The sequence below is a fragment of the Schistocerca cancellata genome, chromosome 5 (assembly GCF_023864275.1).
Source record: "Schistocerca cancellata isolate TAMUIC-IGC-003103 chromosome 5, iqSchCanc2.1, whole genome shotgun sequence".
Taxonomy (NCBI): domain Eukaryota; kingdom Metazoa; phylum Arthropoda; class Insecta; order Orthoptera; family Acrididae; genus Schistocerca; species Schistocerca cancellata.
The window spans coordinates 524,781,101-524,805,457 of NC_064630.1; the positions used below are offsets into that span (position 1 = coordinate 524,781,101).

The 24,357-nt window shown below is 37.8% G+C and overlaps 1 protein-coding gene across 1 annotated transcript; it reads left to right on the forward strand.

Annotated features, from left to right (window-relative positions):
* The first annotated feature begins 4,409 nt into the window (after positions 1-4,409).
* Positions 4,410-5,577, forward strand: LOC126188654 (uncharacterized). The gene is made up of 4 exons (XM_049930257.1): positions 4,410-4,495; positions 4,853-5,063; positions 5,144-5,332; positions 5,407-5,577. The coding sequence occupies exons 1-4, from the start codon at positions 4,410-4,412 to the stop codon at positions 5,575-5,577; spliced, it is 657 nt and encodes a 218-aa protein (XP_049786214.1).
* Positions 5,578-24,357: the final 18,780 nt, after the last annotated feature.

Consider the following 24,357-nt stretch of genomic DNA (forward strand, 5'->3'; position numbering starts at 1 on the left):
GGAAGACGGTGGTTTTCCTGACAGGCTAATATATGGCCTTATACGACCAATTTATAAAAAGGGCGAAAAGACTGAGGCTACAAACTATCGACCAATTTAATTATTCTCAGTTTTCTACAAGGTACTAGAGAAATTGATGCATAGCAAAACGGTTGAGCATCTTAGTAAATATAACATCCTCAGCAGTAGCCAGTTTGGCTTTCGGAAAGGGGTATCAACTGTGGATGCAATACATGCCTTTGTTGACAATGTTATGGAAGCCATAAATAATAATATGATGATGGCTGGAATATTTTGTGACCTGTCAGCTTTTGACAGTGTAAGTCACCATATTCTCTTGAGTAAAGCCAAGACCCTAGGAATGGGTGGAACTGTAGGCATGTGGCTTGAATCCTATCTGTGTGGTAGAAAGCAGAAAGTAATCGTGGAAGGACCGCATGGTGGCCAGGTATCTTCAGAATGGGGCTCCATTACTGCAGGAGTACCTCAAGGCTCAGTATTGGGCCCACTGCTCTTTCTAGTATTTATAAATGACTTAGCACTGTGTACAGAATATGGAAAAATACTCATCTTTGCTGCAGACACCACTTTATCCGTTAATAATCTCTCAGGGAATGTGTCAAATGAGGCTTCAAATAAAGCTTTTGCAGATTTGACAAACTGGTTTGAAACCAATGGCCTTACAGTCAATCTAAAAAAGACAAATTACATTCATTTCTCTTCTAACACAAATGTTACTAATGAAGTGAACCTGAAAATGGGTGAGCACGAGATTTTGAAGGTTGAGTCCTCCAAATTCTTGTGTCTGCATATAGATAGCAAAATGAAGTGGCACCACCATATTCAAGATCTGTGCAAAAGGCTAAGCTCAGCAACATTTGCCTTAAGAATAATTTCAGACACTAGGAAAATGAGAAAAATAAAAACTGCATATTTTGGCTATTTTCACCAACTTATGGCCTATGGTATAATATTTTGGGGAAATCAACCAATAGCAAAACGAGTGTTCCATGCACAGAAGTGAGCAATAAGAATTATGTGTGGAATACATCCTAGGCACTTGTGCAGGGATATGTTTAGAACTCTATGAATTCTTACAACACCTGCCCAATATATTTTTTCCCTGATGTGCTTTGTTTAAAAAAATAGCAACTTATTCAAAATCAATAGGTCTTACCACAGTTATAACACCCAAAGGAAACTGGATATCCATTATCAGCTAAAAACGAAAAGCGTTGTCCAGAACGGGGTTTTATACAGTGGTACCAAGATTTTTAATGCTCTCCCACCGCACATTAAAGAACTGTTTGGAAACATGCCAAAGTTTAAAGAAAATCTGAAGCAGTTCTTTTGGATAAATCTTGTTACAGTATTGATGAATTTCTTAGCAAACATGCATAGAATCTCTTGTTTGTGCTTAAACCTTACTGTGTGACCTCTACCACTGATTAATCATACTCTGTAAGTACAGTGTAACTGAATACAGTACCCAAATTTATGTATGTCTGTATATGACGCCTGTATAACTTAAGAACAATACCCACATTTATGTATGACTATATATTCTTTCACGTGTCCTGTATCTTAACTAATATGTAAGGGTATATGCTAAACTTCACAATTTATTTAATCTAATGATAAGATAAATGTATCTGTGCACAAAACTATAATCTGTAAAAACCTTGACTCGTTCTGTATCCAGGGATACGTTCCCTTATGGATCTATGGAACACAAAATAAATAAATCTGATTTTTGAGGCAATGTAGCCTACAAGTCTCCTCTTTCTTTTGCAAGAAATCCTAATTCCAGTGGTAATCCAAGGCTTGTTGGTGGATTTTTTAGTATGGGTTTTATATATTCCTTTTTGGGAGGTATTTTCAAGTATTAGAGGCACTTCATTAGTGAAACGGTTATATTTGGAATTGGCATTTGCTACATTATATACTGAACGCCAGTCTACTTTTTGGGGACGTGATTTAAAGAACTCAATAGTTTACTCAGTAGATTTCCTAGTAATTTTCCAGTTGGGACCACTATTAATCTCACAAATACTTGAATTGTTAATGGTGAGTCTTTGTCCATCGTCAGAGAGACCATTCTGGACTTGCCTGACAGCTATATCATCAATCTTGGTTACTAGTATGTCGATAAATACATTATCAATTAATGATTTTGTTCGTGAAGTTATTCTGGTAGGAAAATTTGCAACAGAAGCAAGATTATATGAGGACATCAAGTTCTCAAGATCTGCTCTGTCTCTGGAGTTCGTTAGGAAATTTGCATTGAAGTCTCCAACAACTATGACATCTCTACTGAGGTTAAATATGCATATTAACAGTGCATCAAAGTGTTTCAAAAAAATGCTACAGTTATCTGAAGGTGCCCTATATAAAGCTACTTCTGCTATATAAGAATTATTTAAAGCCAGCTCTATGGCACACGCTTCAAACTGCTGATCTATACAAAAATTCAGCACATTAATTACACAGCATGTTTTGCTGTTTCTGACATAGATCGCTACTCCACCTTTTGCTATAAATTTCCTACAGTAAGATGCTGCTAAGCAGTAATTATCTATAGCAAGTTTTTCAATATCTGACATAACATGGTGCTCACTAGTGCACAGAACATGGGCACAATATATACCTTGTGGCTCCTGGATATTAATTAAGAGTTCATTAATCTTGTTGCTCAGGCTACATATGGTTTGAAGGTAAATAGTCAGATTTTGATTTCCAGAACCACTTACACATTTATCCCTAAAAGAGAAATATCAGTTGACAGAGTGGGTTTGGTATTTTTCACTATCCATTTATTCAAGTTGGTCTGTTTCCATATACTGTGAGACTGGGAAGAATCAGCTTTACCTGGTGTTTGCAGCAGCCATTTGTCCAATGTCGTCTGTCTATACCCATTCCTGCAGTCTTCTTGTGTTGTGGAGCACTCATTCTTCGAATGTGTGTGTTTTGAGTATAGTTGTTCCTAGCACGACGATTTCACAAATAATGGGCGCTAAGTGACTTTTTCTGACACTTGCGTAACTTGAAAATTTCTGCATATTGACTGTTTGTATATGCTACTGACCTGTTAACACACGAGAATTGAGGCAAGTCATACCTGTGTGGAATATCGAGAACAATGACGTTTGAGTCATCTAGGTGGTTTAGAGCATATTTTAAGGCATTAACAGCATGCAAACCATCATTGTGTGCGATGTCATTTGCACCACCACAGATTACAATGAAGTCTTCCTTCATTGTCTTTCGAGAGATGTTTACAGTTAAAAGTACTTGGTCAAGGCGAGCGCTAGGTTTAATAAAACCTGAAGAATTTACTTCACTGTTTACGCTTTTTATTTCGTGTGCAGGCCTCTAAGATGACTATCACCCATTAAACATACATTTATTCTTCTTGCTGCATTTGTGGTGTTGTCGTCTTTAATGTTGATATTACCTTGCTTCTGTTTACGAGTGACGGTTTTGGCAGGCGAGGTTCCACATTTTGCTTAATAACAGGCTTTTCTTTCAGATGGTGCACGATTTGATCTTTTCTAGGTAGGCCTTCCGTTTTTTGGAGCACGGCAGGAGAATTTATTACTAAATACGACGAAATGATTGCGCTATGGTTAGCGTCCATCAGCTAACACTTTGTTTTCTGCCAAGGATCTGTGCACAATTTGTTGCAACGAATTGATAGTTTCAAGTAGTTTTGCTTTGTCAGGATGGAATTCACATGTTACACACTTACATTTTAATCTGGATGATTTTTCACTGTGGGGTTTTTGCCCGGCACTAGACTTGAAACTTTGCGAAGCACATTTGTTGATCATCTTCTTGCTATTGACGCCGGATAACATTTGAAAATTCGAAATAACTGGAGGCACAAATTCACTAAACTTCTCAATCGCCGCCATCTTGAAATGACTGATTACTAACATTTTGAAAATTCAAATGAACACTGCCATCAAGTTAGAACTGTATCGTTAATAATATACCATTTTCATTCACATCATGGTATTTTTATATATAAGTCCCTTGTGATTCGGAACTGAAACTCAATTTTCAAGAACTGATTCACATTGAAAGTTGTACCTATTGCAGTTAACTACTATCATCATTAATAATATACCATTTTCATTCACATCATGGTATTTTTTTATATATAAGTCCCAAGTGATTTGGAACTGAAACTCCATTTCCAAGAACTGATTTACATTGAAAGTTGTACCTAATGCAGTTAACTACTTGTATTCAGTGGGTTGTCTGCAAAAAATTATATACTAGCACACACACATGCACATGCGTTCACCCCCCCCCCCCACACACACACAGGAGAGGGGGAGGGGAAGGGAGGGAGAGAGAATGGGAGAGGAAAGAAAATTTAAATGACATTGGTTTTTGTTATCATAATGGTCTTAGTTCACTTTTATTCATCCCTGAAATTGTTAGAAGTAAAGTTAATTTATGCCCCCAGTACATCAACAATAATTCAAATGTGTGACTTGATAGATCGCATTATTAATAATATTGCATCTTATAATATCACATATCGACTATCTTACTGCAATGATGTTTACCCAGTTTTTAACTTAATAAATTAATGATGTCACAATTCTTTTAACATAGTTGATTTAATAATCAAACTTTTCTCAGTAGAGATCAAAGAAAATGTACATCTTATGTAACTAAGTAAGAATATGAATTTAAAGTTTATCTAGCACTGACTATTCAGTTGAGACCATTATCTTCAGCTAATTTAATTAGTGATAGCATTCTTTAGCATTACACACACACAGTAAATTGGCTAATTATAATATAAACACTGCAATTAAGCACCATTTGTTGCTCACAGTTGTGCATTTTTTGTTGACATGTTTGTAAACAGTTGTAAAGACTTAGGGTCTTCATGGATAAAGTGCTATTGTGTTTCAGACAAGTGGATCCAAAGATCAGTGAAAAGAAAAAGTGGAAGCTCAAGTAAAGGGAAAGAGAATATGGTTCCAGATGATGGGCATCCAAAAGGAAATGAATTGATAGGGTCCAATGAAGAGTTAGAGTACCAGGTGAAATTATTTATCTTTGGCTGTTCAGAGTCAGAAATATATTTCTTTCCTTTTCAGTAATATCATATTTCCTACTTCAGGTTGAAAGTGAATCACTTGCTTTAACTGCACCTCATAAGCCATTTGTTCCCAAGGTTCCAAGTGGCATTGTTGCACCACCGTCCAAAAAACAAAATGCACTTTCTCCTGCAAGAAGTAAAATAATGCAAAGTTATGATCATAGCAATGATGGTTCACTCAAAGACTTAGAAGACAACTTAGAAGATGAGGTAACTTAATTAAATTGTTCCAATTGTGGTTGTTCATTGCTTTTGACGGAACATTAACATCTTCTTATTTTCAGGGAGAAGAGAGTACTCTTTTATTGGTTGGAAATCACAAGCAATTTGTTCCAAAAGTTCCATCAAATTTAATGCTAAACCATTCTAAGAAACAAAACACCAGCAATATTTCTTTTCATTATGTCGTAGAAGAAATTATTTCAGAAGAGTATGTACAGCATTCAGACAAATAATGAAGTCTTGCATTACTCATTTTTCCTTCAGAAGAAAGTTGAAAATGTTGCCTACAGTATAAAGAGAAAGTGATTTAAACATGCCAATTTTTTTTATAAATAACAGATTCTTTGTTTAAATATTATTTCTACCATACAAATTAACAACTTACTCAAAGTATTTGAGTGTGACACAGTGACTCTTAATTGTTTGGTTTTAGCTTACTCTGATATGCAGTCTTCATCAGAGTGACAAGATTGTAAGATTTAATTATGTGTGGTAGTGAGAGGAAGACCAAAAAATAAAAGAGCGATATTTGAACATATAACATGTCAGCCTCAGTTGCAAATAAAAACCAAACTTTACCCAGGTTTCAGCCAAAATAATTTGGCCTTCTTCAGAAGCGAGTGACACTAAACTACTGCATGCCAAAGTTTGGCCATGTCAAGTATAAAACTGTGCTACAATTTTATACTTGACATGGTCAAACTTTGGCATGCAGTAGTTGAGTGTCACTCACTTCTGAAGAAGGCCAAATTATTTTGGCTGAAACCTGGGTAATGTTTGGTTTCTATTTGCAGCTGAGGCTGACATGTTACTTGTTCAATTATCACAGTTGCTGACAGGGCTGCACAATGTTAAAAATTCTTAAAAGAGCGATAGTTTTTATTCATATTAATGATGGATGGTGTAGAAACTTGTAGCCTAATAAATAAAAACAAGTACAAGAAAAACATTCCATGTAGTCTGATGAAATGGAAGTCATATCTGAAAAGGAGGTTCTATTTCGAGATGTTGATACCTGTAACTAATTATTAACTGTATTTGTGGTTTTGAGATTATAATATGTACAGTGGCAAACAACAGTTGCTTCATTTTGCAAATGATGTGACAATAATTGCTTTAACGAATTCACTATAGATAGTAACACATGTGAATGGCCTATACTACATATATTGGTAGATGTCATATCTGTATATAGTTGCATATAACAACTATTTGCTCAGTTTGTCATGATAGGGTACTTGTTTCTTCAGAGGTCTGCTTTAAGTTCTTTCCATTGTGTTGTGCCTCATTTTGGACTGGTTGTTTTACATCACCATTCAGGTTATATATTGGTACTGTATGTGTCAATACACGTTATATTATTAACATTGTTTTTTGGTGAGTAATTTGCAGAGAACACGAGATGTCAACAACAGATAGTACATAGCTTGAACTCAACAACTTAGTTCCCCTTGAGCTCTTACCAAGTAATCCCACAACTTGCATGTTACTTACCCTAAACACTATCTAAATACATAACTTTTATTGGTGATGTGTGAGATTACCTCATTTAACTTAATAACATTACCACATTAAATGTGAAAGATGTGCCCTGAAAGTTTTATTGGCACATGACCACTGAAATATTAGTCATTTTCAATGAAGAATGAATATTCTGTGTTGTTAACTATACTGGTCTCATACAATTATAAATTGCACAGGCACAGTGCATTATGTTGAAAGATGTTAGAGTGTTGAAACCTCATAATTACTTTGGCTACAATGCTGATTCTGGGAGAGTATTGTAATTTCTTGTTGACTTGAGGGAAGGTAACCTTCCTTCCTGTGTTCTCAGGCCATCTTCATAATTAGTTGATAACTCATTGCAGCTTAACTTGCAGGAATAGCACCTGTCTTATTACAATAGAATTTGTGAAGTTAATTCCAACTGCAGACCAAATAATCTTATGATGCTTTCAACAATTCTTTAGGAATAACCCTCTTTCAAAACTAATATATATATATATATATATATATATATATATATATATATATATATATATATATATATATATATATATACTACATTTGTCATAAATTTTTTTAGTTTGTTACGTGAGTTTGTTTGACTGTGAAAAGGGCAGTTTTTTAAAGCACTGAATTACTACTGCAACAGAATATTATCAAAAGACATAATACAAAACTCGAAGAAATACTGGTCATATGTAAAGGTTGCCGGCCGGAGTGGCCGAGCGTTTCTAGGTGCTACAGTCGCAGGTTCGAATCCTGCCTCAGGCATGGATGTGTGTGATGTCCTTAGGTTAGTTAGGTTATGTAGTTCTAACTTCTAGGGGACTGATGACCTCAGAAGTTAAGTCCCATAGTGCTCAGAGCCATTGTAAAGGTTGTCAGTGGCACCAAAGTTAATATCCAGACACTCAAAGATGAATCAAGAACTGCAATTGAACACAGTAATGCAAAAGCAGAAATCCTTAACTCCATTATCAAATTTTCCTCCATGAAGTAAATTCAGAACTACTGCAAAGATGAATGATATAGATATTGGTAGAAGTTGCTGAAATTTCTAAAACTGAAGAAATTTCCAGTGTCCAATGGTATTCGTATTAGATTTTATATGGGATTTGCGGATGAGGTAGCCTGTCATTTAACCACAATGTACTATAGATCCCACAAATGAAAAACACTCTACCAAGTAATTGGAAGAATGTCCAAGTTACGCACACAAAGAAAAGTAAGTGCTTCACAAAACTACACCATCCAATGTGTTTGACATCTATCTATTATAAAATCCTAGAGCTCAAACACAATGTGGTATCTCAAATGAATGACATCCCTGATGTCAACCAGTAAGGACCTGGTCATTCCAAATGCTACTCATGCTTTTCTCACATGATATCTTGGCAACCATTGATCAAAGCATTTCAATTTCATTTCATTTATTATCATCCTTTGCACCATTTACATGATATAGGAATTGTCATAATACTGTCCAGAATATGCACAGCAGAATATTACAAATTTCTATCAAATATATAAAATTAACATTATATAATATGTTGAAAATTAAAACATTGAATTAATGGGTTGTTGTTTGACATGCTCTTTTAACATGTACCATATGTGATGAATTTACTATATATTTATTTAGTATATTTTGGAAAACACATATTACACTTACTTCAGAGTTAAAAGAGTATGAACAAGACATAGAACTGACAATGAGAACAACATGATATTGACAATACTACTATCAGTTAGTGATTTATAGATTCAAAATATTCTGCTATGCTATAAAAACATTAATTTATCACATACTTTTTTAACTCTGACATAAATTTTCCTTCATCTACTGTTCCCCTGATGCAGAGTGGCAGAGCATTATAAAGCTTTATTCAACACTGGTTCACATGTTTTTGAGTTTTTGTTTTTCTTGTTCTTTCTACATGCAGATTCTTACAGATAAATGTAATGTAGTCATGAAGATCTGAATTTACATGTAAACTACTCAAGTGTGTTCTTGTACGCAATATGATTTTTAGTATGTACAAAGATGGTACTGTAAGTATGTTTAGCAGCATGAACAAGGGCTTGTAGTGTGTTTGTGGAGAGCTGCGTGTAATAATTCTAATGGCTCTTTTCTGTAATTTAAAAACCTCTCTCACACGACATTTAGTTGCACCCCAGAATGTTATTCCACACGAGATAATAGAATCAAAAAAAGCCATATACACTAATCTTGTACACTCTGCGCACTGCAATCTCTAGAAATTATTATCAGTGCAAAACATGCTGAACTGAGTTTTTTTGGATATGTATGTGACATGGTCTTTCCAGCTCAAGTGCTGATCAATGTACATGCCCAAAAATTTTGTAGACCAGACTTCCCCTATTTCATGGTCACTCAGTGACAAATGGTGATCAACTTTCTCATTTACTTTACCGTACTGTATGTAATTTGTTTTATTTAATTTGAGTGTTAACTTATTAGCGTAAAACCACTGTTGCACATTCTTCAGAACTTTTCAGCTGTAGTGAATAAGGATTTACTGTCATCACTTATAGTTATGCTTGTATCATCTGCAAATAACATATTTTTTGATGATCTGTTGGGCCTTTCGATGTCAGAAAGTGTGTTGGGATACTTGCTGTTCATGTTGGATACTTTAAGGAGAGGTTTACTATCTTTGGCCCGAAAAAAACATGTTCTTTGAAATTTTTTTCTCTGAATGTGTTATAGATACCAATGTCAAATTTGGTCAAAATAGTTATTGATATTTCCTCTACAAACTGGAATTTTTTCGAGCGGAAATGTCGAAGAGCAAAGGCGGAAGTGCCGTCGGAACGAAACAAAATTGCGATGTAGACCTCCGCGCGGCGTATGTCACAGACCAGCCGGCTCGTCTGAAATCAAAATTGAGTTGACGTTAGCGAAATACATAATATTCTTTAGGAGTTGTACCTTGCTTAAGTTATTTGGACCATAGGAAACAAAATTGCTGCCATTTGAACAAAAATAGGGTTTTTTCGTCGACTTTTCGACCTCGTCGGCCAAGTAAAAATATTTATAGTTGATGGATCGGAATAAAAGTGGTGCAACTCCTAGACAATTTAGTTAACTTCGTCGGAAACAAAGAAAGAATCATGCCAATCGGTTCAGTAAATTTGAAGTTACGATACCGCGCAATAAAAAAAAGTCATTTTCGAGAAAAACGCGTTTAAAGTTTTGACTACATATAAATGCAATAGTATGCAACTTACGTTCAATCTGCTATTCCAGGTCCATAAACTAGTCCTTCCTCTTCCTCATAGAGAGCGTTCTGCTCGATCTGCCTATCTTGCGCTACTCCAGAGCCACTCGTATGGCCGGTGACAAGCGGTTTTCCGGCCGCACGAATCCGGTGGTCGTCCGAATGCTTGGCGAACTGCGTTGAATAGAGTCCCAGGGTGACGTCCATCGTTGTCATGGTTTTAGGAATTGCTGGATATCCTTCGTTGAAGCTGCTCACTGCCAGGAAAGTCGCAATCTCCTCAGTTTTTGCACCAGAATGCAAATACTTGCGGGCTAGTTTCCAAACACATGCATTCAGACTTTCATTTGAATTTTGTTTGTTTCCTCCCAAGCACCGGTACAATAACTCCTCCTCCGAAAGGAAAAAACTCGTGTGTGAAAAGGCCGATTCCAGGCAGGTGCATTTTTTTGTTCAACCGCGAATAACAAACATTTTCTCTGGCAGCAGTTTTCTGGAGGATGTTCCTGTTGCCTTGCAAGCCAGATGGCGGGGTATGGTCAGGAGTAGGTTATCCTCCATGGTCATGGCTCCTGGCTTGTCTCTACATCCAGCGTCCTGCCTCCCTTCCCATTGTCATTCTCATCTTCCCTATATGACAATAGTGTGGTGTTTTGAGGAGGGAGGAATGTACTGGCATAAGTTGTTGCTACCGCCAGCACACCGGTTGGCAAACCTGTAGCAAGAAGATCGATAGTATGAAACCTGTAGCGAGAAGATCAATAGTACGCACAGGATCAAGCATGCCTATCATGAGGGAGACCAGAGACAAACCAACAAGCAGCATGCCATAATGCCTTCTCAACAGCATGTATTTAGGCTGCCGCCACTGACCAGAGGGCCTCAGTCACTGACATACTAACTCATACTCTGGTTTGGCATCTCTCATTCATTTGCAGTGTGGGCTCTGTTTACGTCTCAGGCTACGATAGTACATAGCATCAGATTATAGCAAGATTACCGACATTGTCTGCAAGAGGACTATTGCGGATGAGCTTGTACCACAATATATGGGCTCTATTAAAATTAAGTAGCAGCTATCTGCTCATGTATATAAAGAACCATATTAATCCACGGGTACATTTGTGATGTAGAAAGAAGACTCTGGCCACCCATGTCAACACCCTCTCACTTGCTTCCTACGGTAAAAGACTCTACACTACAGTCTTTCTTTCACACAGCCCTTGTGCACATCCTACTGTAGACTTTGTATGGCCTGCCAGTGCTGTAACATTGTTGACAGCAGTGCAAAATGTCCCAGTACGCTACTGCGGAAATGACTGACATGGTGCTTGCATACAGCAAAGCAGATTGTAATGGGAGAGCAGCATGAAGATTGTGTGAGGAATGTTATCCTAACAGATGTCCCCCACATCATTTAATCTTCTGGTCCATCGAGAAATGCCTCACGAAAGTCAGAAAGCTACATGTAGATATTTTCTGCCTGAGGTGTGTTCATTGTTTGATGACATAGTAGCACTTTGTGTCTGGTACTTGTGAATGCTATCCCCAGTCCACTGTTTGTACTCTGGTAGGTGCTGAAATGTGATGCAGGTCATCCACACTCGGCTTGAATGCTGCAGCTGGATGAGGATGTACTGACAATGTTCTAAGGGGATCCAGCCACCAGCACTTGGCAGGTAGCACAGGCACTGCGCATGGTTGAAAGTGCCATGTGATATATAGTCCAAGAGCTTGTGACATGTTGTCCAAGAGCACTGGCTCCAACCATACGATGTGCAGAAAGTCCAGGCATTACGGGAGAAGGATACCCCCTGTGGGTACATTTTGTGCAGTGGTATTTACAACAATGTGTATTTCAGACACAATTCCTGAGCTTGGTGCTATCCACAGATGAATGCATGCTTACTAGAAATAGAGTATTAAACTTGCACAACGTACATGTTCAGGCAAATGAAAATCCACATGTGCAGATGATTCAAATTCACTGACACAGGGTTGGTATTAACATCTGGTCTGAGAGAACTGGTGACCATATAATAACAGACTAACAGGACTGATCTACCTCACATTTATTATAAATGTTTTGCCTACCTTATTGGATGTAGTGCCACATAATACGTACTGACATTAAAACACTAAAAGTAGGCTAAATTAGAATGTCAGTGGTGCTGCATAATTTTGGTGGGAGTCATTTACAAGGTATTGTATTTTGAAAAGTTCCCACGCTGACATTTGTACAATACCTGTGATAGCACATTAACCATCACAGATTCTGTTCAGAATGACTTGCCTTCCAGTCTGATACGGAACAACTGCTGCACACATGCTAGCATTTCAGCAGAGATGTCCAAACAGACTGCTGTAATATGTCACTGCAAATCATCAGGTGTAGTTGGTATGTCCTTCTAAACAGCAGCTTTCCCCACAGGAAAAAGTCTAGAGACATCAAATCTGGGGAATGGACAAGCAATGCTACATGTCCTCTGAATCCACTCCAACAATTCAGAAACAATTTGTGAAGACATTGTAACAGAACATATTAAAGGCTTTACTGTACCGAAGTATGTGATACCCTCCAAATTCAACCAGTTTAACGAGTATTTATGATTATAGAAAAGTTATTGTGTATGTTAACAATGATTGCGTAACATGTCTCCATAAACAGTCAACCCATTAAATTATACCGAATAATTAACCCACACAAAAGTTAATATCACTTGATCACTGATACAGCAAATGTCATCATCTAAAAACACTAAGTTCATCTTAAATAATTAATATGAAGTACGAAAATTAGTGTACAACTTAGGTATTTTGGATCTCCTTAAATAAAAGTCACCCAGTGAAACCTATTTGTTCACTAGGAGCGGTTTCACTTAGTATTCACGAAATCAATCCTGTTTTAGACGAAAACCAATGTATTTCTTAATAATTCATGTTAATTACTTATTTATGCAAATTAGAGAAGTCAATTGACAAACTTCTAGAAAACGGACTTTTTGTAACAAAGAATTATTCTGTCAAGTCAACAAATCTGTCTGTCATTTTAATAACATGTTAAATTATGTCACTCGATGCAAATTAATAACTTTTCTGCACAAATTATGATAACAGATGTACATGTGACTTGTAAACTATATCTCGTTTTAGTAGTTCTTTGACAATGTTATAAATACGAGCAGCAAGAAGGGTCGAGAAGCAGTCGAAATGTCACTTTGGTACAGTGTGTTAGTGTGTTATTGTTTGAGGTGGATAAACAATGCAAAGAACATGTAAAGGAAGTTGTGTTGTGTCATAGTCTTTGGTGGACAGTGGAATTAAGATGGCCACCAGAAAAATAAATATTTGAAGTTTACATATTTGTTGGTTTCGTTCATTCTTTATCATCAAAAGCACATAAAAAACACGGGACCTCATGTTTTTAACCCTAGACAACCAGATTTAGAGCCAGCATCAACATCGAGACACAGCAGCGATCCAGCAAGCAGCAGTGATTACTACAATGCATTTTAATGGCGTCAACCTAACATCAAGTGCTAACAAGCTCCGTAAATGGGAGTGAAATAGTGCGAATATAGCAATTAGCAATATCTACGACCAGGCGACCATTACAAAAGTGGGGGCTCATCCGGGATCTTTAAGTGCATTGATGATAATAGTGCAGCGATAAATTTCGTAAGTGCTTAGCATTCCAAACAAAGTTTATTTGTGCAGTGTGGCAACAGTGAAAATATGTCAAAATTAAATAAATAAATAAAGTGTGTTTGTGTGACTACCAAAAACCATCATCACACTGCTCGGAAGATTAACGTCTGGATAATGTCAACAGAAGTCATCAATCAAGACCTCAGCTTCAATAAACCCGAATAGAAGTGAAGAAACCAACAGGAACACCGATCACGACATCATAGCATAAAGCCAGGTATTTTGTTGTTGTTGTCATTTAAAATAATTAATAGTTAACATGTCTCTACCTGAGAGTGATGAGATCGTAGGAAATGTAAAAATTGAAACAGGGGATGGTGAACATTTAAACTTAACAGAGTGGCTAGCAGGGTTTGCAACTCAAATAAGCTCGCAACTTAAACAATCCAGTGAAGAAATAAGTGTGAAACTGAAAGAAAACACAGATAGACTGGATAAGTTAAGTTTCAAATTTGATGTATTAAGTCCTTATCTCAATGAGAAGTGTGAGGAAATTAAAACTACCCTCAGTAAGGACACAAGAGAACAGTTGATACACTTCAGAAAAGAATTTCAAGTTAAAGTTGAAAGTTTAAATGAAAACATACAAGTTAACACAGACAGCATTGCTGTCATCTACAACAGAGTAGATACTGAAGTTGAAAGATTAGATCAGAGGATAGACAAAACTTCAGAAAACCTTAAACAAGAATACAACCTGTATACCACTAATGTAGATACAAAAGTAGAAAATATGCACACTAAATGTACACAATTGGAGGACGCATTGATGTCCAAACAAACGATTTACAATCAAAATACAATGTATGGGCACATCCAAGTGAAATGCTTTCCTGGTGAAAATCTGCACCCTATTGACTTTATTCACCAATGTAAGGATATGTTTGTGGTAGGAATGTCAGATAACATAAAAATCAAGTTAGTAAAACGGTTTCTAGAAGGGGAGGCCCTATCCTGGGCAAATGAGAATAATGATTCTTGGTATACTTTTGAAGAGTTTGAAGCTAAATTTATTTGCAAATTTTGGTCACAATCCATACAAGCCAGATTAAAGTCAGAATTTCTAAATGGACCAGTGTATAGAGGGAAAGTAGGGGGAATGCAAAAATTTTGCAGAGATCAATTGAAAAAGCTTGCTCACTTGAATAACTCTTTTGATATTATGACACAAATTGATGTTTAAAGAAGGTTACCAGAGAGACTGCAGTGGGAATTGGTCCATGGACCAGACGATTCAATGGAAGAGTTCCTGAAATTTGTAGATAGATTAGATAGGGCCTTGGAAAGAGAAAATAACCAAAAATTTGGCTCTGGCAACAACCAGTATGGGGGGTGGAACAGGAATGTAAATAGAGATTATTATGGGAGGAGAGACTTTGAAAATTCTGGAAATAATGCTCCAAATAGGGAAGATAGGAGATATGAAAATGATTTCAGAAACAATACACAGGAGGGAGGATGGAGGAGAGATAACAGGAATGATAGAAGTAGGTATTGGGGAAGAGAACAAGATAGAAGGGGGTTTGCTGAAACTAGTGAACAAAACGACAACTACAAACGGACAGACCGAGGGAACCAGCCGGGAAACGGTGGACAGTCCCACTAGATGTCCGTAGTTTTGGGGCTAGACAATATTATGATAGGACAACACATAACCGAAACTGGAAAAGGAGAGGATACAATGTAAAGAGTAAGTACCATGAAAACTCTGATGTTGTTAGAAGGAATAAATTAGAATTTAATAAAAGGTTTTGGGATACTATGAGTGTTCAAGCACAGGTAGTTAGTGAAAGTGCAGAAGTTGAAGGTATTGCAGAGTTCCATAGTTGGGCTGAAAAAGATACTGGTGTTAATATCAAGTCAGACACACCACAAATAGAATCTATTTTGGGGGGTTTATTTGATAAGAAGGGGGATGGCGAAGTGTTTAATGGAGCCAAAGACTCAATTGCTGAGATTCAGATACATAGGGGGGAAACTGAAGATGGGGTTGTTGCGGAGGAGGAGGAAGAAGTAATAGAGGGACATTTAAATAATGATCCTAAATCAAGTGATGTTGTTGATGAGAGTGTGGAGGAAGAAATAAAAGTATTTGTAGAATTGAAAAGTGATGATGAGGTAAAGGTAAGTGGTGTGACAAACATGGGTCATAATGATGTTAATGTAAGTGAAATGCAGACTAGGGAATGTGTATCTGAGGACAAGCTATTGCCTATTGGAAACTATGAAACACTAATCTATGAGAATGGTAATAATAATAATATTAAAGAAAATATAAAGGGATGGAATGTAAATGTGTGTTTTCAAGAGAAAGGCGAAAAGTTTTTAGAAGTTTTGTGGAACAACTATGGAAACTGTATAAACAAAGATGCCTTTTGGAAAGAATTAGCAAAGGTAAGTGCAACCCTGTATCCTACATGGTGGACAAGAATCCGTAGTGGACTTTATAAAAAAGGGGGTGAAAACAGTAGTTTGTTAAGTGACAACACAGTGTTAAAAGGAACAGGTGAAAACAAAGGTTTATGTTTAATTCTCAATGCTTTGCAAACAGAGAGGGGTGTGTCTAAGTGTAGGAAAGAGACATTAGACTTAGGAACTAAAGAAATTGAAAATGATCTATTGTTTGAAAATACTGAAATAGACAAAGATGTTGAGCTAGGTTGTCCATATGTTAAAGTAAACATTGACATTTGTCCATTTAAAATAAAAGAAAGCCCACATCCTAATGCGTATAGACTTATCTTTCCCAGATCAAGAAGGTTATTTGGATTAAGAAACATCACTGAATTGAAATCATATGAACATGGTTAAGCACATTTCCCTGTTTGAATACAGTTACTTACCCATTTTCCATAAAGCATGTTATCAGCAAAGTTTTTTACTGGGTGTGTCTAATAGCAACTACCACTCATCCTACAGACCCTGGAGAAGTTCCAGATCTCTGAGAGAATGTTTTTATATTTATATTGTCACTATTGAATATTAAATTTTGAGACATCTTCTTTACTTGCAACGGGCAAGAAGGTGACAAACATTTATTACTTTCCTTTTGTATTGTTGAATATGGGACATACTTGCACCAAATAAAAGACAATGAAAAAATTGTTGTGCAAGACCCATCATTTTGTGACTATTGTGTTCTTAGGCATAAGATTTGTGTACAATTTTCTACAGTTAATCAGATGTTCACCAAGTTTGATGTTTGTGTTATGTTGTGACCAATTTAAGTGTCCAATTTTAGTATTAATATGTTCTTGTACTGTCTTGACTATGCGTCTCAATGGGAGACAAGTTTTTTAAATATTTCCTTTTTTTGCAAGTACATATTATATTCATACATGTGACTTCTCTAGTGTTTGTGTTTATATATCATGTCCATACTTATATTTATGTTCTTTGTTTTCATTTCTTTTATGTGGCTCAAAAAGAGCAGACAGTTGCAATATTTTCCTATGGACATATGACTTTTCCAAATTTTACCCATTTGACACATTTGTCCTAGTCGGCTAATATCATTAACATTCTGTAAATGATATTACCCGAGGGGGGTATTGTAACGGAACATATTAAAGGCTTTACTGTACCGAAGTATGCGATACCTCATGTTTTTAACCCTAGACAACCAGATTTAGAGCCAGCATCAACATCGAGACACAGCAGAGATCCAGCAAGCAGCAGTGATTACTACAATGCATTTTAATGGCGCCAACCTAACATCAAGTGCTAACAAGCTCCGTAAATGGGAGTGAAATAGTGCGAATATAGCAATTAGCAATATCTACGACCAGGCGACCATTACAACATGCTGTAGTACTTCATGCACTTTGGGTTGGACAGCCATTGTGTTGGTACCACAGGTTCCTCCTAGTCTGCAGAGGAACATTATTTAGCATCTGTAGAAGATTGTCTGTTAGGATGTTGTGATACTTATGCATCTTCAGCGTTCTGTCTATGAAAAATGGGCCTGTGAGCTAATGGTTCACTATTCCACACCACATGTTTACACTTCATTGACGCTGACATTCCACCTGATGAAGCCAATGGGAATTATCAACAGACCAATAGTGAATGTTTTGGTGGTTTACTTGCCCTTGATTGATAAATGTGGCTTCTTCACTGAACCTTATTTATGATACATCTGAAGTACCCTGTTTTAATGCTTTTGTATAGAAGACGATTCCCATAATCATTTCTATTAAGCTGTTAATGAAGAGAGATGTGATAGGAATGGAACCTATGTTGGTGGAGAATGCATTGGACACTTGCCTAACTCAGGCCACTACCTCATGTTATTGTGCAGGAGTTAACATGTGGATCAACTGCAGCAGCAACAAGAACATTAATTTCACCTTCTTCTGTCATCACTTATTTTCTTCTGTTACGTTGTCTAGGTGTTACCCTACCAGTTTCATGTAACTGGTTAAAGAAGTTGATAAATCATTTCCAAGATGGTTGACATCTATTGGGATATCTTGCTGCATACTCCATTCAAGAACAAACAGCATTATTCCTACACTCACCATACACCACGAGTGTGCCATCTTTTTCTACATTGGTAAATTCCATTGTCCACCCATGACCTACTTCTTGGATTGTCACACACTAACTGACTAGCAAGTTGCAGTGCACTCAAGGAACACACAATCACACTATAATCAATCATAACAATATCACATCTAGCAACTACATAGGTTGAATGGCACAAACAAGTAGAAACTTTTAAAAATACAGTCTCCTGTAAATGATGTGCACTAAAATTCTGCAACAAACAGCACTGACATTCTAATTTACCCTACTGTTACTCTGTTGATGTCAATAGGCTTTGTTCCATTTAAAAATATGTGTTTGCATAAAAAACACACTTTCTAAGTATTATCACAATCTGTTGATTGGCTAACATTGTAAGCCTGTGATTACCAATCCTGCACATCAATGGACTTTCCATTTCTGCAGTATTTGAGGTGCAAGTTTTAGGTGATTAACATGGAAAGTTTTCTGGATGACAAATTCAAATTGGGGCAGCACATAACGTCACATAAGGATATTTTGCATGGAATTAGCTCTATTGGTTGTGAATCACTGACAAGATTGCTAACTTATGCGGTATAATTTACTTCCTGTTGTTCCACAGAATATTCATGCAGAAACTGCAGTTACAATTCATAAAATATTTATTCTGTGAAAATGAATAATTAGAACATTATGGTATGTGAAAGAGATATCTAAACACTTTTCAAGAAGTGTCCTTAATACTGTCATTATGATTACTTTTGACTGCATGTACACCTTAATGATGCTTGTTTTTGGCTAAAAAAATATGTTTCAAGTGAACTTTGATTTGTGTCAACCAAACTGCCAAACACAATGATAGTTCCTACATTTTCCTTTGTGTAAGACCACTTGTACAAGGTTGTGAATGGATGTAAAGCTCTAGATTTGCATATTTTACTGTTCACATTGTTTCTTTGTAATGTTTCATTGATTGTGTTGATACTTGTTTGCATTTTGATATATTGTGAAATTTTGAACATTTGTAAGTGCTGTGATAAACTGGAACTGTCATCATTAATTGTAGGCTTTATGGGATGTAACTCTGTGGATTTGTCCAGTACAATATCACTGCCATGAGGTAGCCCAACTACTCTCTCTGGACCTGCAGTTAGTTCACTCTGATCTATGTTCATGAGAATATGCTTTGTACCTAGTAGGACAATAAAATATATTTGGATGGAATTGTATGACCCCTTATTTGTTGTTATACATAACTACTATCCTGAGAACTGTACTTCCTTACCCTCCCACACATCACCATTTCTCTGTCTTTGCAAAAGTTTTGAAAGCTTTGAGAAGCATGAGATACACAAAAGAAAAACTTTTTAACTTATCTTCATTTTCTCTTCTTGTTGGCTGCAGTTTTTGCATATAGGGGTACATTAATGAGGCTAAAATTTTGATATTGTGGGTTCCAGTTGATCTGAATAATTGATGAAATACTTTCTCTTGCTATGACTTTCTTTTATTTTATCCCATTCTTCTATTCTGCAGTGACTTCATAATCTCCATTTTCATAAAACGAACAATCACATTGTTATTGACAAAATTAAAAAACACATGCATTTCTATCAGAGGCATGCTCACTACTGCCTACATTCTGAAGTACTCACAATATTCCAATGAGTTTACAAAGATAAAGAGTTTAAAAACTTTCTTGACAAAAGAAGAATCTTCACCAAGTTATACCATTATTTTATAAATGAGTCTAGAAATAAATTTAATAATTAGTGTTAAAATGTGCAATTAATAATATGAATTTTAAGTATGCCAGATATTTCATGGTTTCAAATATTTCTGAAAGAAGAGTAATTTTAGCTGTATGTATCTGTTACAGATTAATTCCTTTTTATACATTTTAGCCTGAAATATAATACATCGTATACAAAATCATATAAAATTCATTTAGTTAAACAGCCAATATTATGTTCACCTATACAAGAATCAAAACTATACATGGTATTGGCTATTTCCATTTTTTTTTAAAAAAAAGGTAATTATATAGGAGGGTGTTCTATTAAAGTGGTGACCCCGAAATTTCAGCCACGTCTTGAATAAAATGTAAAACCTCCCATGCCAGTCCATTGTCCTCCAGCCCAACCATTTCCTGCTCCAAACGACATCATTCTCACGTCTTTGTCAACACCTGTGAATTCCACAAACATTCCTTGCCTCAGTTTGGTAAAGTTTCACCAAAACATGGGTGACATATCTGATTCATCAGTGTGTAGTGAACTGACGATATTGCTTTCATTATTTTCCCATCTGCCTTGCCAGACTCACACCACTTCACACCAAACCAGCCAATGACGTTTGTCAGATTCTCAGTGTGACGTTACCAGTGACTGCACTGTAATGGCACCAGGTAACTATTTGCCTAGCAATTCTGCTATGAGAATGAATGCAATTCCAGGTGAACACTGGCTTTCTGCCACCCCATTCATCAGTACACATAATGCTTCAAGCTCCCAAGCAGGAAATAATGGCACTTAATCCCATGGACGCTCCTTTAGTGTCAGTGGATCTACGTGCATTAACATTCCCAGTGTTTTGTAAAAACCTACCAGAGTGCCATGATAGTTGGTCAACAATGCCCCCAACTAAATCATTCTCAAACTGTTTCCTACTATTTACCATCTCCCAGACAAAATAACATCGGTTTGAATGATCTTCCTGGACATAAAAGTAAACTACCTGATATGGATTGTGTCATCATGCACCATTTGCCCACATCATACTGACACCATGTCAACTGAGTGATCTCACATCTCCACCACCCACCCCATGTTCACTTGCAGCCACTACTGCTATGCATGATGCACACACACTGCAACTCCACCATGTGTGTGTAATGCCTGGATTCAGCACAACTGTCTTACCAGATTCATTACCTCATGAGCATACCATGTACTCACAGCATCCGGCAGCTCCTGTGGACCAGCACTAAGCACCACATACTGCCAATCATGTCCAACTTCATGCTTGGCTTCCCCCTAACACACTGCAGATACCTTCACCTCATCACGATGCACTCCATCCCAAAGCTTCCACATCTGCTATGCCTACCATGCCACATTTCTCTTCATTGCTTAACAACACACTGCTCCCCCAATGCTTTGGTGCCTGCTGCACCTACAGTGTTGCGTATCTCTTAGCTGCATTACGATGCGCCACCCCGCAATGCCTCTGCTTCTGCTGTGTCTGCCATGCTGAGCAACAACCACCTCATAATGGTGCCAGTGTCACATAACCGTGGCCCTTACCCTCCACATGTGCTGAGCTGAAACTCCCTCTGTTGAATGGGGACTCACTTATGCTGTGGTTTACACTTAAGTGAGTTCATAACGCAGTTTGCAGGTGTCTCTGTGGATGATGACAAATTTGCAGTACTTCTCAACCACCTTGGTGATAATGCCAATCTCATTAATTACTCTCTGCTTGATATGCACACATAAACAAACAAGTATGAGATTGACAAGGCCCTTCTGCTGACTGTCTCACACACTAGAGCAACAACTTCATCCAGTGATAAGTGAAACCTCACTCGGTCATAGTATGCATTCCACACTGTGGCATAAGCTTCGCCTGCAAATTGATATGAGCCTACTACCAAATCATGTCTGTGGACTTTGTGGCTATTAAAACTGCCAGAGAGCATTCAAAAAGTGATGCTCATCAATCAGGATGCTCCACTAGATTTCAAACTATGCCTGGCTGACAGAATGCTAGCACCACTCGTTGGTTAATTCTCATCATGACCAAGCTACAGCTGACAACACATGAACCCAACCAAGCCTAACCAACACACCGGCCACTATTGTGCACCTCCTACCACACAGACACTGGCCATCCAACATATACTGGGACTTGCTGAACCTTGCCGAGTAGGCACCTGCTAGTGCTCCAAGCAGATTCCTGGGAGATGAACATAAACAAACACTACATTGCAGACTACCACTGGTGCACCTCCTCCAGGTCGCTGACACATGCCTGCCAGTCAAAACAATGCAAATCGGCAGAGCACTATGCCTGTCCGCATGCACCACCTCTGCTGGCTCCACACTCAGTTCAGCACCAAAGCATTATGTTCCAGACAGCCTTGCTCATTCCCAAACTTATCTCACAGCCTGATACCAGTACACCAGATCACTCATCCTCTTCAAGTTGCTGGAAACCACCACTTCATGACAGCATCCACTGGTCTTATCTATGACCAGATGGCCCTCACCTCTTCGTTTATGATGCACTACAGAATTCTTACCTTCTAGTTAACACTGGAGCTGATGTCAGTACGATTCCACTGTCTCTCACTCCTGCTACACTACTACACTTTCACCTTCGCCCATGTAATTGCATGCAGCTAATGACTCCATGATTCCAATGATTGGCATTGCCTCCATCACTCTCGATCTCGGCAAACATGCACCTATGCTCTGGATGTACTTGGTGGCTGAAACAGTGGAAACCATATTAGGAGCCGACTTCCTCATGCACTACTATTTACCACCAGATACGAACTTGCTCTGCTCCTACACACAATGACCAACGGCCAATCAGTGGCAAGATTAGTGACTCCCTTTCTGCCAACGATAAGCCACCATCTCCTACTTTGAAGTCAGAGATTCCTCTAAATCTTATCTTGAAATGTCAAACTCTTCTGAATGAGCTCCATACAATATCTGTTGCACACTCTGAACTCCGGCATTCCACCTTGGATATGCAAGCTACCAACAACATTCTCCACTCATGCATCACTGAGATGTCTAGCGAGCTCACTGTTCTGCTACACCTACACCCCCCTGCCCGATAACAAAGACATTATGTTGGTCTGAAAACAGGTCAATCAAGTGCCATTACCTAATTGTGCTCACCTGACCACACCTAGTGTTACTGATAGTGCCTTCGTGACCAGGTTGTCTATTGACAATGGTGTTACAATAACAATAACACTTATTGCTATGCCCTCAGCCCCAACTTCATGCCAGCCCATCTGGCTGAAGACTATTTGTACCATACATGGCGGGACAGTTCATCACATCAACATCATCCCCAGCTGACCAGACTGCGTCACCCGTACTGCCTACCTCCTCACAAACTCAAACTGGCAAAAGCACCCATTAACAAACTCTTATGTCCTGGTATTGTTCAGCCATCTAACAGTGCCTGGGCTTCTCTTATCAAGCTCTCAAAAAGGACAATACTTGGCAACTGTGTGGTGATTATTGGTACCTCAACACCCAGACTATAATAGACAGTACCCTATACTGAACTTGCAAGACTTTGCACACAAACTTCCTGGTACCACTATACTCAGTGTTGTGACTGTAAAAGGACATATTTACGGATACCTATGGCTGGCGAGGATATGGATCACATGATAGTTTTCTTGTAGTCTCCATATGAACATGGGATTCATTTACACATCATGTTGGACAAGTTAGCAGCACATGGCATTGTAATTAATAATGGTAAATGCCAACTGGCAGTTATGTGTCACCTATGTTGGACAACTGGTTGATGCCACACTGGAGAAAAGGGAACAAATCTGCCTCCTCCCTCCCCTCCCAGACAATTGAGCTACGACGTTCCCCCAGCATCATCTCCCATATGCTGCCATAATACTTTTGCCTCTGGCCGAACAACTGCACAGCAAGAACACCACCATCAAACGACGTCTGACATGGACAGCTGAAATACAAATGGCCTTCTACAAGATTAAACCCAACCTTACACATGCTGTCATCTTTGTCCTTTCATCACCCAGATGAACACCTCATGGGCACCGCAGAAGCCAATGAGCACATGATTGGTACAGTACTGCAGCAAGAGAACACTCTCATAACACAGCCATTGCTGTTTTTTTCTCTTGAAAGTTGACCAATACTCAGAAGAAGTGGTTGATTTTCAATAGAGAGCTCTTGGCCATCTATTAGGCAGTCTGCTATTTCTAGGATGACATTGAAGGACACTCTCTAAATGACCACAAGCCTCTTGCAGAGGTGGTTG

Bases quoted from the DNA above. Each gene is read 5' to 3' on its own strand.
- LOC126188654 (XM_049930257.1), top strand. From the start codon at position 4,410: ATGGTCTTAGTTCACTTTTATTCATCCCTGAAATTGTTAGAAGTAAAG. The intron at 4,496-4,852 runs GTGTGACTTGAT...TGTTGCTCACAG, and splicing joins ACATCAACAATAATTCAAAT to TTGTGCATTTTTTGTTGACA. The intron at 5,064-5,143 runs GTGAAATTATTT...TTCCTACTTCAG, and splicing joins ATGAAGAGTTAGAGTACCAG to GTTGAAAGTGAATCACTTGC.